Genomic DNA, 19043 nt, shown 5'->3' on the forward strand with positions numbered 1-19043 from the left:
CAAACAAATTGGGAATTGATGAGCAGATAAAACATCGCATTGGCTACTGGAATACAGTTGGACTGGACTCTTGACTTCGAATGATTTTGGCTAGATAAATTCCAATTTGAAAACGCTGCAAAAAGCGAAAGAAAATTGAACCACGAGTAATAAAGCTACCCGAATGAACGATTCACCCATTTTTTCACGCATAGTGGAAGGATCATCCAATCTTTTCAAGCATTCTGCAAAATTCCACACCAGACGCACTTCGTCTCCGCTTCCGCAAAACTGTGCCAAAGTTTATCTATCAAATAATCACCGTTCGCCAGCATCAGCTCACGTTGGACTGCACCACCGTTGAATAGCTTCCATTATAAAGAGAAAAACCTCATTCCAAACCCAACCCCTCCAAGTTCGATTAGTACCGTTCGTCAGGAGGATGTGCCACGGATTGCAGGACGTGCGCCTCATTAATCACAATTAAGCTGCGCGCCAAAAGGCGCTGAAGTGGAACGCGCTATCAAGGGTTGAAAAATGAGACGAGCACTGTGAAAATGCTGTGCACGCGCATTATGGAGTGCTCCAAAGCACGAGTGCTCCCGGGTGGATAGCAAACGAAAGGAAAACTGAGGTGTACTAATTATCATTCGTTTTGTTCGCTCTTTTGCCTTTCCTCGCAAACGTGTACCGGTTGCGTTAAAATTGTCAGTGCGACTTTCGCCACTTTGAGGCGGATATTTCATCACGTGCTGGGATTGTTCGCAATTGATGACTCAAAAACCTGTACGTCTATCCTTTCGCTCTAACACCACTGCTTCCAACTGTTTTGGGACGAATAGCACACAAAAAACACAAAACAAATACATAAAAAAGCTTCTTCCCTTTCAAACGGGGCAGCTGGCCCACGCGCGGGGGGGCTCGCTTCTCGCTAGGCGTACGGCTACAGATTAAAGCTCGAAACCTCAGTGCTGGTGTGGTGGCGCCCGGCATGCCCGGCAAACTCTAGAACCCGGACGAGGCCATCATGATGCCCCCGTGCGTGCCGTTCTCCCGCGCGCTCCAGTCCGGAAACATCGAGCTGCTGCGCGTGATCGTCGGCGGCTGGGCCAGGCGGGGCAGCGTTTCCCGCGCCGGGTAGTAGACGATCGGGCCGGGCGACGGGGCCCGGGTGCTGCGGACCGTCGTGCGGATCGTGCGCATGCTACAGTTGCTCAGCTTGGTCGAGGTGCTGCGCGTGGTGCCGACGCGCTGAAACCGGCCCGAGTTCCGGTTGCTGGCGTCTCCGTTCGAGAAGGAGCTGTCGTCGTGTATAAGACCGTCGTCCGGTGACTGGCGGCCGCGGGGTTTGCAAAAAAGCAGCAGAAAGATGCGCTTGAACTTCTCGCCGAAGATGACGTAGATGAAGAAGTTGACGCTCGAGTTGATCGTGACGAGCAGGTTCGACACCTTCACCATGTACTCGATGATCACGCTGTAGAACGCCTCGACGATGTTGATCATCATCGCGGGCAGGTTGCAGAGCAGAAAGACGATCACCACGCAGATCAGCATGGTCGCGAGACCGATCTCGCGCTTCTCCGACCGGGACAGCCGCTGGCGCTCCTTGTTCGCCCGGCGCACCTGCCGGTAGATCATCAGGTTGAAGAACGAGATCAAGCTGAACGGCAGGAAGTAGACGAAGATCATGTACAGCCAGTGGATGTACACCTTGATGTACGTCTCGTTCGTGCGCATGTCGGACGCTTTGACGCAGTAGATCGTCAGCCCGGTGTCCGGGTGGGTGGAGGAGATCAGCGTCACCTCCCAGAACCGGGGCAGATTGTACAGGATCGAGAAGACCAGTATGCCGACCACGTACAGCCGGGCCCGGCCGTACGTGCAGAGGGCGCGCGCCCGCAGCGGATGGCAGACGGCCACGTACCGCTCGAGCGTGACCGTGAGCGTCAGGTAGACGCTCGCCGTCTGGGCGATCATCGCCAGCGGGTAGACGACGAGCGAAATCTTCGGAAAGATCTGATAGTGATAGTAGTACAGGTAGCCGGTGTGCGGGTAGATCGCGCACAGGCCAAAGATCAGCACGGAGGTAAGGATCAGCACCGTATCACAGCGGGCCAGCCCGATCAGCAGGTAGTTGATGCTGGAGCGCATCTGCGGCCGGGACAGGATGACCATCGAGAAGATGTTGCCGAGGATGCCGATCAGCGCGACGATGTTCATCACCACACCGCTGATCCAGAACTCGAACTCCACCAGCAGCTCGTTGGGCAGGTAGTCGTCGTAGCAGGACACGACCGTCAGCACGCTCTCGTTCGTGGCGCCGACCATCCGCGCGGTCAGGTTGCCGACCAGCGCGGACTCCTCGCCCGGGCTGCTGGGGCCGGTGCCGCCAATGCCGCTGCCGAGGCCGACGCCGCCGCCGCTGCTGCTGCTCCCATTGCCAAGCAGTAGGTGCCGCACCTCATAGTCCAGGCTCGACGCGTTCATTGTGAGCGCTCCGTGTGCGATGCCGCGCGCATTGACGCTTGCGTTGTATGTGCTCTGGCGCGGTTTTTTTCGTTTCGTTACTGTCCACTGCACCAAGTGCACGGTTTCTAATAGTTTCTACACTGTGCGTTTCGGGAGAACTCTGTCACTGGGCGGCACGAGACAGTTCGTTCCATACCGCGGGCGTTCGATGGTACACCTTGCTTTTCTCCTTCTCCTTTTCTGATGCTCTTTTCACTGGCTGTTTGAGTATGGTAAAAAAACACACAAACACACACACAATTTCACTGTGTCCGTGCAACCGTGGTGAAGTACAGGTCCAACCACCAGCAGAGCCCTTCCAGTGGCAATCTGTTCGCTGTCCCCCTCATGACGGCGGTGGTGCGCTGCGGGAGAGATGAAACGGGAAAAATGCTATAAGTGTACATCATCTATCGGGGGGATCAAGCGAGCTGATGGTAGAGAAAAAGCGACTGTTTGCTTTATGCGACGGAAAATTATGGAATTAAACAAGCGTAAAATTGAAACCTTTTTTCCCGAAACAAAAAAAACAGCATCCATTTCTGTCCTGTCGTTATTGCGCGAGCTTTGTGTCAGTTTTTTTGCTCGTCCTTATATCGTACGACTTGTTTAAACATTGTCCTTCAAGCTCTCAGACCCTCCCCCATGAGTGCAAAATGGGACGGAACGTGTCACTCGACTGGGTACTCTGGCCCGCTCTCTGGACGCTGCTTAAAAGCACCCCAGCACACTGGCGTGTTGTGTGAGCAACCGTGACCATCATACCGAGCGCGTGCAGAGGACTCAGCTGTCGGGCTCAAAAGTATGACCATGAATACAATGAATTTGCAACGAATGTGAAGTGTGTTTACAGTGCATCGAACGAAATCGACCACCGCAATCCTTTTTGGCGGAAATGTGTGGAAAACTTCCATTTTTCGCTGACGCCAATAGTACAAGCGTGTGGATGTATGTGTTTGTGCGTGTGGTTGATAAATCCTTGCTAAAGTACCAGCAGCAGCTCCGACTTGCATAATAATGCGGCGTCCACATAATGATGATTGTGTTCCTGGGTTTTTTTTTGTTTTGTAACGCTTAACCTCATTGCATGAGCATTGCTCGACGGTTAAAAAAATTATAAATTTCGAAAGTCAGATGAATAAAATCAAGCTGCTCAGAATAATGCATGAGCTGTGCGATTTTTGCTTGATTTTTATGGCTGCAAGCAACCGAATTGGGTCGGGTTTCGCGGGGTTTCATGTTTCATGCTTGTTCCGTGGATTATTTCAGACTCGTGTTGTCCTGCACACCCAGCACATATCCAGCACATTACGCGCCGTGTTCTGTTCTGTGCTTCCATCACAATTTTTTGTCAGCCCCTTTGGTCGCTCAAAATGCATCTCATTACGCGCAGTTTTCAGGCGAACTTGCACGGGTGGGACAAGTGCGTCTTTAACGGCTACAAAAAGTGTACTAAAAATAAATGCAAACAAACGCAACGGAGCCGTCGCGCACTGGTGACGGAAAGCGAAACCCGCGAGCACCCCCCCTCCTCTCATCAGCATGGAAAGCATGCAGGAAGGAGGCGGGAACATTAGACGGGAAAAAACACACTTGTGCTTAAGCGGCACTTTAGCACCCTTTGTAGCATTGCGCGCCCACTACAAAGCGCCCAGTTTTGTCATCTTCCATTGCCCCCCGGGAATGGGAGTGGGTGTGTGTGTGTGGGTGGGTGGGTGGGTGGTGGTAGGGCCTCGTCGCGATGATGAGGATGTTTATTGTCGGTGAGAAAATGTCCAGCAAGCAAGTACGGGGCACGCTTGATCCGGGGCGGGAAGTCTACCATTTCCGGTTGCTGCAACTGCCCGGTGCAGGAACTGGTGTCGTAAATGATGATAGAGTAAGCGGCCAGGGTCGTTACCACTTTGCGGGCAAGGGAAGGAGATGCGATGGGTGAAAGGTTGCAAATATCTCTACGCTGCTGTGGTGGCTCGTTCATTTCTTATCCGACGCGTTAATGAGCGGTAAAGTAGGGAGCTTTCGCTGCTTAGCTTCTGGTATGATGTTCCGCGTTAGCCGATGTGTTGAAAGTGTCGGTCGTGTGTGTGCGAATGTTTAAATATATTCTTTTGGTACGCCTACTATTCCAATAGAGTTGGTATTGTTCAGAATCACTCTAAAATCCAATTGGTCAGATTCCAATCCAAATCCAATCCAATTGATTTTGTTTGTCTGTGTAAAAACGATTGTTTAATTTGCCTGTGCATCAAAAATATCTAAATTATTAAACAAAAAAAAAACCCAAAACAACCAACAGAACCTACATTAAACAGCAATCTTCAACCGTTTGTGGAAAATGTAATTAAAAAAAAAAAAAACGACGAAAAACCGTGCACCATTCACCAATGCAAAATTTAATGAGCAACTACAGTTAATGGGCTATTATGGCAGGCATTATTGCAGAACAAAAAACTTAGCCGTAGCCGAATAATACGCTTACAGGTGCAGGGCTGCTATCCACCCCTTGCCTACTGTCTAATTCACCTTTTTTATGGTGAAATTCCTGCAAATAGCATTGCATTGCCTTAAACAGAATCGCAGCAGAATGGGGAGGGGGGAATGGAAGGAATCTTTCATTCACCCAAAAGCACGCCGGTATTGTGTTTAACTTTCGCTGCCCCTTGCGCTAGCTGCTTTGTGCTCGGTGCCAGCATGAATGCCTGCCGGCCAGACAGTGCGCCGACAGTTGGTGCCGCTTGGTACGAAGTTTGCTGTTGTAATTTTATTGTTTCAGTCCCGTGCAGTGCCGTGCGTGAACAACGGGACGAACGGGCACCGCGTGTAAAACCTGCCCTTGCCCGCGGAAAATGATGCTGAGCAATTGCTCGTCTGCTGTCTGATTGTTGTTGACGCGCACATCACTCGGGCCGGAGGAGATGGTGGCAAAAGGGGAAAATAAAAACTGTCATAATGCTTTCTGCGGAAAGAGAAACTGGCGGAAAGCGAGAGGCACGACACAAGTGGCGAGCTGACGCTTTCGGTGCAAATTTGCATCCCTGGCAGGTGATTAAAGAACGAGCGCGGAAAATAATTAAAAAATGTCTTCCCCGAGAGGAATTTCATAAGCGAAACGCTCTGAACTCTGAAGCAGCCTCTTGCAGCGTCGTATGCTGGAAGCATTGTGAGGAAATGTTTTTTTATAACGTTATTGTTTCATCGAATTGTTCCGGCAGCAGTAGTTTGGTTTTGTAGCAATAAGATTACGAACTATTTCTCGCACCATTTTGTAACTTAACAAACAATTTCAAATGCAACAATGGACGTGTTACGCGCTTGCTGCATCAAATCATACTGCTACGGCATAAGTTTTCGCGATGAAACCGGACGAAAGATGCAATTTTCTGCACCAGTTAGTTTGGATTGCTCTGTGAAACAAATCTTATTAGATGCAACATTTGAAGTTTGCATGTTTCGGCTTAATTTAATTAGCTGTCCTGTTTAACATCAAGCCATAATGGAGAGCACTAAATGAAGGGAGTAATTTTCTACCTTCACCTACATTGGAAACAATTTCCTCCGCCTTATCAACTATTTTGTAGCATCGATAACGAGCTACATAAAAGCGGCTAACAGCAACATTTAAACGTGTCAAACGGTGAAATTATCGTGGGAAATATTAAAATGCAATGTATGGATACATTGTATGCAAGCTTTCAGCCTGGCGTTTGACCGGATGCAGTACAATGAAGAGGAGTTAATGAGTGCGCTCTACACGAAGCGCTGCTTTGAAGTTTGATTTCATTTGACTGACGGGAATTGGTTATGCAGAATTAGTAAACCCAGGGCAACTAGAATTGCAGTGTAGTGGTCAAATATGTCGGATCAATGTCAAAATACACTTTCAGATCAGATTTGTAACATTTATTGTTAAATGCGGTTTTACAAATATTTATAAAACATCAAAGAAACTTGGCATTTTTTGTCAAATATTGTGCATTTCTGCCGCATAATCCGTTATATTATTTTCTATAAGAATAACTTTATAGTGTTTTGAATTTTTTTAAACGCAATTTAAAATATGTTGACTGATTCCGTTCAAAGTGAATGGATGTCTTTGGTAAAGCGCCAAAAATTGTGCATCCCAAAATAAGATTTATTTTACTCTGTTAACCATGTTGTATCCATTAAGCTGTTTATTTTCAATAAAAGCTTGCAATTACAGTTTAACTTTTCGTAATTTTGAACTTTTTGTACAAACAAAACACGAATTTTTATCGACTGTTTCTTAAATTGAACTAATGAAGTGGTTCGATTCTATCTTATTACATAAAATGCAAGGCCTTTTTCAAACCTCATCATTATTTTTAGCGAATCGTGCCTATTTTCGGCACTAATTCGTCTTGCTCTGTAAAATATTCTGCGAAGAGTTTAAATAGCTTTAAAAATCAGTATTTTTTTATTACTCGTGTTTTTTTTCTGTCTAAAACAAATGATGATGTTTTTTAAACACATATGATGTATACTAGACCAACATAACATGATTATTGTGTTTTTACCCATATCTAATATATGAAATACGTTAGCTGTTCTCTTTAATTATGCATCAATTGGCAAAGTACTCTTTTACATAAGCATTGTTCAGAAGAACTTCACTTATTTGTAATATTTAATAATAAAGGGAATGAGGAATAGATTTTTCATGCTACTGTGTAAAATGTCAGTTTTGTTATCCATTTAGTAAAACATAATGGAGACGCCTGGTACCTAGTACTTTATTTAAAAAGATTGATAAATATCGTTTGTTGACCTTTCCACAGCTACATTAAATTACTCAAAATGTTGTTTAATTTTTAAACCCTACCATCAGCTCAAAATCAAAATTCCAACTAATAATGAAACAAAGCGACCATCATTGCCTTGCTGCAACGTTGAAAGCAAACCAAACCCGCCCGATGCAGCTCCACAACAATGTACCACATCAAATGAGACCGCGGTGTGTAAGATTGAATTACATTCTACCATTTTCTTGCCAATGCATAGTACATTTTCGTTCCGATGCGCTGTAGCTGTGAAATACGGGTGGGCTTCAGTGAATCCCGCTACACAACACGGATGGATAAACTTTGATCTCGCAACCCATAATCAATCCAAACAACGCATAATGAATCGTACGTACATGCGGCCCCTCGACGGGGCTTTTACAATACGCATGTAAAAGGTATTGAATTGCGCACGGTCCAGGGTTGAAACGATTCGATTCAACGATGACCTCCGATCAGGCAGGCTGACAAGGGCGGCAGGGCGTACGCTTGGGATGCGAACCATCATCCTTATTTTAATTTCGTTTCGACGGGTATTCTTTACGGTGGGATTGGCTTTATAGCGTGCACGCCTCGACGGGTGCTCGACGGGTCCGCTAGCCCGGAACCGGATGATCCTCATCGATCCACGACCGTTGCCGTGACGATACACTGGATGATTGTGAGGGTATGTGCTGATTGTGTATCGAAATGAATACGATCCAACCTACCTTCAGGGGGGACTTGCCGGCTTACGGGCGAGCATTTGTGCCGGTTTGGTAGGAAATTCCAGTATTTGCATGCAAATAATCTCACGACGTTCGCCACGGAACACACGTACATGGTGGGTGGGTGTGTGTGTGTTCCTGCTAACCTTATCTTCGTTCGAAACCGTGTCTTTCTTCCACTTACAGCCGGCTCAAAGATTGCTTGCCTATCGCGTGTACCATTATACATGCCAGGGGGGGTGAGGCGATAAATTTGCCCTCTTTTCCCTCCAAGGACTCTCAGGCGTCTTGAAAGAAAAAAAAAACACACACACACAAGAGTAGGCGAAGGACCTGTTCGGGTCGGAAGTTTACAGCCGGAAGTGCCTCTGAAATATTGATCGTGAAAATGTTTGATGCCGGTGTGATGGGCTGAGCACAGTACGTGGAACAAGAAGAAATTTACCGAGAAAGCGTAAAGAAGCGTAGAGCATTTGCCAACATTGCCCCATCATTACCGCCGCCACAGTGACAGTCAGAGTTCAGTCGCATCACGGGGCTCCGCGTGACAAATGAGGTTATGTGTTTGGGGTGTGAATCGAGAGGCAAGAAGAAAAAAAAGGATTCGGCTCTTCGGGTGAATCAGTTCAAATCGACACTCCTGGAAGCGTTTGAGCACGCCGGGAGGGGTGACACTCGGTCCTGTCACTCTCGTCCCCCGACCGCTGGTGGTGGTGAAAAAACCAAACACACTTCGGGTTTGCTGTTCGCACTCGAACGCGCTGCTGCTGTTCCCTTTACCATTCAAGATGCATACATTATTTTCGTTACATTATTGGTTCGTGAGTGACAGCTTTAACAGGGGCTCTTGTGCGGAGAGAAAAAAAGGAAAACTACAAAAAAGGTTAAAGTTTCCTCCCTCGCAGCCACTTGTTGAACGTAGCACGAGTGCCTTGCCCGGCATCATCAAATCTGAGTGGGCTTTACACGTGTTTTGCCGTTACATTCGGTGCGGTTTTTCCCATTGAAAAGGAATGGTTTCTGTTGCGTATTTTTATCTGCCAAACCCTTTCTGCAGTGCTTTCGTGCTATAGAAAATGTTAAATTTATGCCATCAAGCTCAGCTCAACCCCCTAACAAGCTAGCGCGCTGAGATGTGCGGCTGCGGTGGTTATTGCTTCGATTGGTTCAATAATGCATGCACGCTGGAATTGAATTCGTTAACACGCTCGCACTCTAGCTTGGCGTGATTCTGCTGCTGCCTGCCTGCTTGCTTGTCTCCCGCGTCCGATCGGCCTGGGCACATCCTTGTAGGCTTCCCCGATTCTTGTTACACATTTTTGTAGTGGGCTACACAAGTGGAGTGGGAAGCAAGTGATAAATTCAATACATTTAACAGCAAACACGCGTGGGGGTAGCACACTGCGGTTTACTCGACAATTGGGTATGTGCATTTTATTGAAGAATTATTTCCACCCGGCAACGATGTTGTGCAAATAATTGCACTCGTTAAGACGTGTGTGATTACCATTTGCGGGGTACATAATTTACATAAAGCGCACAATAACGAGGTAATTTTTCCTGCCGTTTTCCTTTACAGTTAATGTTACCAAAATGGTTCTATTTGTGTAATTGATCGCTATTCATTAGCATACAATCGTAGTATAGTTCAGCAGGTGTGGCCGTTGTGGGTTGCCAACAGATAAATACAAAGCATCGATTTATGTTCTATTATAAATAGACAAGTACAGGAAGTAAGAGAAGAACCGACACAACGATAAGCCACTTAGTCTGTAGTTTGACATCGTATTGTAGAAAGCAAAATCATGTTCCGCACCCGAACAAGTTGGCATCGCGGACAAAAAAAAAGCAGCAGCAGCAGCACCTTGAAACTACACAGAAGGCAAGTTAGCAAACACGTTATGTGCGCATCGAAGGCAAAAAAAAACAAAGCTACCGTGCCAAACTTTGGCCGTGGATGAAAAATGGAGATTGAAGAAATACATGAACTAAGCATATTTCCGTCGTTGGTTCCGATACACGCGCTGGTTCTATCGTTGTAGCCACCCATCGTGGCAGCTGTGGCCTGCAAGCGGTGGGATCAGGATTAGGGCCAGAAGGTGGAACGCGCGGAAAACGGACGATGTGTACAACACAGTGCAGCATGTGCAGGTATTAAGAAACTGGTAGCTTCCAAAAAGCACGGCTACATCGAAAGCTGTTTCGGTGGATAATTCTTTCCACTAACAGCTTGCAAGCAGGGGGAAGGTCCTTCGATAGTGGGTGTGTGTTTTTATTTCTTTTTTTTTCTTGCACGGTTCCGAACTTTTCGGTGCTGTCATGTCATTTTAAACAACCACCCGGGACCTGGGGGGGACAGGACACACATCCTGACGGTTTCATATCGCGGTCAGAGCAACAGCACGCTGTGTCACACGAGCGGATCTATGCAAGAATGTGAAACAAGCATGCCTCTTCGATGGTTTTGGCATTGTTTCGGCCCGCAGCTAGTGCTGAGCGGGAAAACGGGGAGGATGTGTATGTGTCCGGGGGTTCTTTGGTTGGAATATGTATGCCCAGCACTTGGTTCGCCGAACTGCCATGCACTCTGTTGGTCTATTGAATTTCAACTTGGCAGCTGAGGGAACACTCCCGAGGATAAGGAGATCGATTAGAGCGAAACATCGGTTTTCGGGAGGGAAGCGGTACATGCGCTGCATGTAGCCATTCCCAGCGCCCAACATGGATTGGAGGGGGGGGGGGGGAATAAAAGTACAAAGCAACCGATTACCAACTGTGCCTATTTTGTTGCGGGGGGGTTTTTTATCGTTTCTCAGTACAGTTTTGCATATCTTCCAGCTTCGAGCTTGTACTACTACGTTCCAGGAGCAGCATGTTGTCGCACACCACTCACTTGTTAAGCGAACTCAAACCGCCCGGAACAAAAACGGCTTGCTCAAAAAAAAAAAGTAAAAACGAAGTAAAACAACCAATGGACCCGCTACCTCACACACACACACACATGTCTGCTAGTGAAAACAAATAAAAGACGGCCGTTCCGGGGGAAAGCAAAGAATTTATTTGGAATTTACGATGCAGCTACTGCTAGTCACGCGGCGACGGGATGAAGGGCGATTGTTACCGTTTCAAAAGCCACCGTCCCTAAATTTGCTTTCCACAGCATAAAAAGGGAAGCGAACGCGCTTTCATGCGCGGCTTTGTTCGCGTCGTTGTACCGTTCTGCCCGTTGTGTGCGTTGGGCGCAGGAGGAAGTGAAACAAGGGAAAATTATTGAATATTTTTGCACGGTAAAATATGCAACATTCAGCGAAGCTTTGGAATACTTTCGCTGGTACTGTCGGTTGGTGGTAGCATAGTGTTTTGAACCGATCAGTCTGACGTAGTCGATGCAGTACGGACAGGAGTATATAACAGTTTATTGTAAATTGATGATGATATTTTGCAGAGTAGTGGAAACTGTTGGTAATGTAAAATGTTAAGGTACTTTTGTTGTGTTATTAAAGTAGTTTTATTGATATTTCATGTCATTACGCAGTCGAACTAACAGGAGCCATAGTGTTTAAAAACTAAGCGAAACGTTATATCTACGCACAATTCAACTTCTAAAGTCGCTTGTAACGTTTGTTTTCCCGTGCATATTTAACGCACAGCAGACTTTACAAAACTGATCAGATTTGAGTCTTAAGCAGACTAGCTTAAAAGCTTTTCCATTAGTGTGAAGGTGTACTACACAGTAAAAACGTAGCATCCGCTGTAGCTCATTTAAAATGAATCGCTCACTTCTTTGATGGCTCACGGGTGAGAGCATCTGGGAGGAAAGAAGCAAATGTTATAAATTGATTTATTCCCGTTTTGTCGTTCCTTTGTGTGTGTTGTTTGTTCTTAAATTGTTCATTTGAAGGTCTATATTTATATTTTAAAATATTTTTTTTTTTTCGTTAACTAAGCCTCTACGTCAAGCAATTTTAAAGCAAATACTTGATTTGTTTGAAATGTAGCAACAGCAAAAAAAAAAACATTCTTTTAATAGAAAATTATTGATGTCGCCTTTCATCGGATGCGGGAATGAAATTGTCATCGACACTTGCACTCAATAGAAGAACACCCGCGGAGTTTGATATCGTTCATTATCTCGATCTCGACGCTCTCGACTCCATTTTTTTGTTGTTGTTGCAGACACCGTCATTGGCAGACCGATGAAAGCGACGCCAGCGGTGGAGGGGGGGGCGATCATTTTTCTTCCTCGAAAAAGTGACACAAAATATTCATTAATCAAAGCTCGCAGCGGGGAGCGGTCGTGGTAGCTGCTTCATGGAATGTCCTTTCCACTTTGCGTTTATCGGCCTTCCTTGGGTTTTTTTTTTTCTTTTCTCCTGTCTGTCGACAAGTATGCTGTCGCACGACAGGCATCTGTGTAAAAGATGGTTTGGAGGGATCGTTTTTGACGAGAAGCATCAGAGACATCGGCTCGCGACTGTGCAACGCTCACAACGCTCAAGCCTAATCGCAAGCAAATGAGTTGTCCGATTGCCATGGATATAGGACAACAGCTGGAAGTAGCAAAAAAAAAACTTGCTTTTGCAAGTGTAGTAATTTTATAGCCACTTTTCTGACGAATGACCCCAGCCGCACGGGTGCGTTACTTCGGAGTTTGTGCCGTTCGACACAATCAAGAAAGAAAATTTGACAATATTAAAAATAGACGAAATACCTTCGACTTTCGGTTGTCCCACTTTTAGGCAAAGAGAGTCTGTTTCACTTTATTCAAAACATTCCATTTTTCCATCCCGAAGCTTGTCCTGCTGTCAGATGCCACCGGCGGCCGCATTGAATCATGGACAGCGATTAATGTATCCCTTTTTCATGCCACACTTTGGGCCCAAAGTCCATCGACCCGCGGCACATTAAATGTTTCCTTTTTCTTGCGAGACGCGCTTTGAGGCTTCAAATGCCTTCAAAATGCCACGCTGCTAAAGTGGTGTCCACAGCTTTACACCCCCGGTTTGATATGAATTATTCAACCATAAACTAGCAGACCAAGCTGACAGTGTGGCGTGCTGGAAAGCTTATCCTATCATGCCATGCTGTGTCAGTGTTTCTCATCATCACTTTAAATGTAAACGCTCGATAAGTGAGCATATTTTACGGTAAAAAAACATAAACAACCGTTTACGTTTGCATTCGCTTGAACTTCACGAACATGATTTGCAATTCATTAGCTGTACATCGTGTTTTACAATTAGAAAAGCAAAGGATGTTGTTAACAAACGAGCTGAAAACTTGAAAAGGCAGCGGTGGGTCTGCAAAAATGAAAATAGCAAAGAAATAGAACCGCGTTCTCTTGTGATGGTCGCTTAATCACTTATGCTATTCAGCAAATGACACGCACAGTTTACGACTGGCGGCAGCGAATAGACGCTTGGGTTCGTTTGGCTCAAACAGTGGAATGAAGATGCCGGTCGATACCGGCAGCTGCTATGGGTGGGCCTCGAACGGAGCGTATCGCTTTTCATGCTGTCATCGTGAGCATCCAAATCACGCTCTTTCTCTCTGGAAGTATGCCGCCGGCCCGGCTTTGAGCGTGAGCCAAATACATTCCAGACACGCAGTGGATGTGCCCGGTGGCATCATTCGAGGGTGAGGCGTGTGTGTGTCGATCATATGTGGCACCCTGTGGAACCGCACTGATTGAATTATTAGCAAATGCTCTCCGGTGGATCATTAAGGCGGACGTTTATGGATACGACAGACGAGCGCTTTGCGCTAAATGGAGCTGGACCTGGCGTGCAGCTGATTTAATGACTTATGGGATGGACTGATTGGTTGCTATGTCATGGGAATGTGAACGGGGTGTGCTTATGGTACAATGTTGAATAAATGTTGATCTGTAAGGGTATGCATGTCGATGACCGAGAGTATCTATGCACAAATGCTATTTTCTTTCTGTTATTGCGTCTTGTATAGTTTGAAATTGTATAAAAATACAGTTAACAGTTTAAAAGGTGTGCATCCTGAACGAATCTTGATGTATACTAAACATTGACTCTTCCAATTCGTGTCATTAAAATAGCAGCATTCTCTAAATATCTATGTCAGCTAGTCTTTGCTCAATATTACAAATGCAAAACTTTCCTTCGCTTGAATTCTTTCACTCCAACAAAGGTGTCCATTCAAGCGATGACAGTGTGCTTGCAATGAAATGTAAAAAAATTAAACAAACTTTTTCACTATAACTCCACTCTTCCTTCCATCGAGCACCAGTGCGCCATCGTAGTTTCGTGCACACTTATCAGATGAACCCATTTGCCAGTGTACCTGTACACCGCCACACTTCACCGATGCAGTGCTTGTAAGTTGAGACGATACTGAAAATCTGTGTTAAATTGTCTTCAAACCCCCCCGCACTCCCTTTTGCTCATCCCGTTACCCACGCTCAGCACCCACCAAAAGGAATTTAATTTAGTAAAAAGGTACCCAGCATCTTAGCTATCGGTGAAAGGCTCCATGGGGACCCATATTAGTGATGGTTCCGTTCCGGCTGTGCCGAGTGGTGCCCGTGGTGCGCTAGACCGGCGACGTTCCCGGCGGTGAACATGGTGGTAGGAGCTTTTTTGCATACTTTTCGCCGTGCGAACAGCACTTCAGAGAGGAATTAAAGATCGTGTTTTACAAAATGTCAGCAACCTGAGGCGCATTTCGGGGTCGGGACACACGGGCGGAAGCGAGCGTCACACTAATATGTGTAACATAGATTTTGATACGACGAGTCGTCTTGAAACATACCGCGTGCACACACACACATATCACACATAGAAGCTCTCGTATGAATATTACATTGGAAGACAATAATCGGTAAAAAAGTTGTCCTTGTCGAAACTTTTCGCCAGACAAAACGTCGTTGTGCGGGTCGTGACGGCGACGAGACAGAGTTTGTCGACTCTTGCCGAAAACAGGTAATGTCTGTTTTAATGCGTGTCTGATTGGAGTTTGGCGAGCTCGAACGGGGAACTGGGGTGGCAAACAGTCCTGCTCTTTGTTTGACTTTCGATTTCTTTGCCAGCGTGTGGGGCCACTCAATAGACAATATGTTGGTAGGAGGGAAATGAAAATCGTTCAAACAGAAAAGCAACAAAACGAAACCAACCAAGAGGAAACGTTCTCAAGTGCAGAGGCTGTTCAATTCAATAATTTAATTTCAAATGCTACGAAAGAAAAGACCAACGCGCAGTTTGTTGACGTTTGGCACTGGAAAATATTTATTTACTGCTTCAGCTTCATCGACGTGCTGAATTGTTTCGAGTAATCGAACTAAAACGCGCTCAATACCGATTTTCGATGAGACAAATATTGAACTGCTGTTATGCTCCATTTAAGAACCGGAGCTGTATCCCCTGTTCCCCGCTGCTGACGAGGACAGTGAATCGTATCGGCACGTTTCGGTATTATTCATCTCACGATTTTCCAACCATTCACTTACACAAAGATACACACACACGCACATGCCCACAAGCTGCCAGTCGAACCTGCTCTGAAAGCGCAATCACGCATTCGCTTGCCAAAATCAATTTATTTACGATCGTGTCAACTTGAAGTGAGGTTAATTTTTGGGAAGCGAGCGTGACTAGCAACTAACTACACCGAACGGTGGTGCTTAATGCATTACCATTTAGTGGAAATATGCCGGTGTGCGCATATTCACGCCATTTGACACTTCAATTGAATTATCGTTTGGTTGTTGTTTTGAGGGGGGGGGCTGGTACGATTTGCGAAAAATGTGCCACCGCTGTACGCTGGCAGCGGGCAAATCACCAATCGATGCAATCACGAACGGAGGTGGCAAAAACGTCTTTCACACTTCTTTCACACCAGCCAAACCAAAGCGACAGTGGCTGGTGTACACCGTTTTCGGAAATGGCATGAAACTTTAATTACGTTCCGGTGCAGAAACCGTCGATACATAAACGTTGCGGGAATAATTTAACGACTCTGCAGCGAAACGTGTGTCCCAGCGGGTGGAAATGGTTGTGAAGCGACCATTCATCTAGCTGTGCTTGCGCTAGCTACTGCGGGATCGATTGAACGCTGATTCGATCGCTATGATTAAGATCTACGAGCGGTTTCGTTTCATGGTGCGTTTACTGCCCCATCAGATGGCGCCACTGTCCCTTGTGACCGAAATGCCACAACCGTAGCCGGCATCTTAGCCATGGCGGCAGGAAAGAAGACGCACGGTCGACCAGCCCTGACGACGATGCAGACGATGCCATCTCTGCTCGCAATGGCATTTACGTGCGTGACGGAGATAAATGGCAATGGGAAAAACGTGCGCCACTTCGGTTCGGTACTTCCGTTAAATTGTAGCCTCAAAAAAAACAAAAAAGCACGACAAGACGGAAAGTCCATTTCTACACTGAGCAGTAGTGGCAGCCGCCACACCGCTTCCTACACACTGGTTTCTGTTTTTAGTGGTTAATTTAGAATTTCTACGACTACGCTTCGGGGCGTAGCAGGAAGGAAGAGGGAACGGTTTGCATGGGTCAGTTTAGTGACCGTGTGCTGGCGTCGGTGCAAAATGGAAGTTGAGTCGAGAGCAGACGGCACCCAGCCGGCCGTTAATTGCATAATGAAGTTTCGCTTCTTTAAAAGACGCTTCCCATTTGCGCTACGAATGCGGACGAACGAATGCTCCACTGTGGCGCGGGCTTGAACTCTCCCACTGGATGGTATTATAATCTCAGCCTGTGGCCTGTAGCAAACGAATGTAGCTTCGGTAGCAAAAAGAAACATCACAAAATAGCCACCAAAGTAAAGCACATCTACTACCCCTTGCCACTGTGGGGCATCCATTTCAATTACATCCTTTTAGCGTGTCCATTCTGCAGAGCGATGTGTCTCGGGGCGTGTGTGTGTGTATACTAGCATACTGCTACTGCCAGCTGTGTGTGTGATTTTACTAATTAAATTAACTTTCAACGTTGTTTGCCTACTGCGGAAGCGTCGGGGAAGCGTGCTGGGTGGAGGTGGTGGTCAATATTTATTTCGATCGTCACAGCCATCGCCCGGCGGGAAAATCGGCAATTAAGCTTACTTTGAATGGTTCTGGTTGCTGTTTGTTTATCGTGTGGGTTTTTTCCCCCTATGTTCAATCCAATGGTGTTAGACTTGAATTGAAGCTGCAAGCAGGTTGCGCTGAAAGAGTTTGTGTGGGAATGTGCGTGAACATGGTCGGTTGTCGTTTGTACATCCTCGTTGGCATAAACAGCGATTGAATGTATTTAGCAATTGGACATGGGCGTTTGCTTCAGACACGGTTTGATGCATTGGTAGATTATGCAGTTTTTTTTGTGTAAATACAAAAAGGACTTATTGCGTTCAATCGATTATTTTGATGATATTTATTATTTAAGCTTGTCATGACTTTTTCTTCTCACACCTACAAATAATCTTATTGGAAACCGGTCCGCACGGGAATCGATTGCAATCGATCTTGTAGTGAGCCCACGCGCCTATTAAACAGACCACCACACCTGGCATGAGTACTTACACATACATTTCCATTAAAAGCTACCATCTATATGACGCTTTAAGCTTAAAGGAGCACATTTACAGCTTTCAATGCGCCTTGCTTCCGCTTTTGACACCGACATGACCTGCGGATCGATAAAATTGTCAGCTTATCAAAGGTAACCTTCCGGGAATGGAAAGATAATTTGGAAAAGTTTTGACATTAGCCATGCTCATCGCTCGGGCTTCTATCCAGGTGTACAAGTGGACTAACGATACCGGGATGTCTTTCTCCCATCAACACCTGTCAGTTTCATGCGCGCTTCAACCGGCTTGTTTTAGCAGGGCAAAACCGTAGTACTGCTACTGCAGCATACTGTTTTCACGTTCATCTTTCTCAAATTGGGAACCTATGCTAATTCTGTCAATTTTCACGATCCTCCATCAAGCGAACCCTAGCCAGCCAGCACCCTCCGTTACTGTGGCACAGTAAGGCATCAAGTATCTTTTGTGTCAGGAGCACATTGTTGGAGCAATTCTTCACCAAAAGCATTCGCTGGAATGTTACAGTTCATGGGTTTTTGATCCTGCTACTTGACGAGATAGTTACGAGATAGCTTTTTGTATACAAACACACACACACACAGACACAAACGATAAGCAACATGATTTCTGAACCTTTTTTTGCCGGAATGGATGAGCTTGCGATGGTAATGCGACACAAGCTGCATGCTACGGTAGTTCCGGTGGCTGGTAGCATATACACTGAAGTGTATCTGTGCAGCTAGAACCGTAAATATTCGGTCGAGCGCTTTTCGCTCGTATGGTAAATGTGATGAAAAAAGAACAAGTCAGTGTTGTGCGTTTAGTATGCTTAGTTTGCTTTGTCTTGCCTTCGTTTTAAGTGTACTATCAATCGCAGCGGAAACGACCACTGCCACTCTTGGTTCGTTCGCTGGTAAAGCATTCTAAGGAAGGGGAAAAACACAATGAAATGCCCAACCATTATCCGCAACTTAAAAACGTTACATTTCAAACGAAAGTTACATTCGAAAATTGAATTTCCTCACCAACAAAGCCCGTGGAAAACGTTACGCGTTCCCTTACACTGTTCTGGGGGCCCCCTGGCAAGGCACAACCAAACGCACAAATAGGCAATTATCATTTTGATTGCAGTTAATCCATTTCGGTTGTGCGGAGAGGCCGGGCAAGCAAATGGAACCAGCCAACCGATGACGGTCGAAATAATAAATACCGAAAGTGGATGTGTTTTGTTAGGGGACGATAAATTTGCTTCCACTTCTTCCACTTTTGCGCTCTCGGGGCAAGTTTGGATCGGAAATCGGATGACGTTCGGCGATGATAATGACAATCATAAATTTCACTACCCCTCCCCCCCCCCCCACCCGTTCCAACGTAATTATTGCATGGCATCAGGGGCCAGGTTCGGAGCCCTTTGGGAGCCGTGCTGCACACAGGCTTGGGTTAGATTTCTCGGGAACCGAGCAGTTAGGAGATGGAACGGAACCTCTACGCGAAGAACTTT

General features: G+C 46.2%; 2 protein-coding genes across 5 annotated transcripts in view; both read right to left on the reverse strand.

Annotated features, from left to right (window-relative positions):
* The window catches only part of LOC120948316 (dendritic arbor reduction protein 1), a 321415-nt gene that overhangs the window by 242384 nt on the left and 59988 nt on the right, over positions 1-19043 (reverse strand). The gene's annotated exons all lie outside the window — the stretch shown is intronic.
* LOC120950864 (FMRFamide receptor-like) overlaps positions 40-19043 on the reverse strand; it is a 65788-nt gene continuing 46784 nt past the window's right edge. For all 4 annotated transcript variants that reach the window (XM_049605911.1, XM_049605912.1, XM_040369234.2 and 1 more), the window contains one exon: positions 40-2852. In XM_049605911.1, the coding sequence (XP_049461868.1) occupies positions 985-2466 (1482 nt within the window). In that variant the 5' untranslated portion in view covers positions 2467-2852 and the 3' untranslated portion in view covers positions 40-984. The remainder of the gene's footprint in view (positions 2853-19043) is intronic.

The sequence above is a fragment of the Anopheles coluzzii genome, chromosome 2, assembly GCF_943734685.1.
Source record: "Anopheles coluzzii chromosome 2, AcolN3, whole genome shotgun sequence".
In the NCBI taxonomy this organism is placed as follows: domain Eukaryota; kingdom Metazoa; phylum Arthropoda; class Insecta; order Diptera; family Culicidae; genus Anopheles; species Anopheles coluzzii.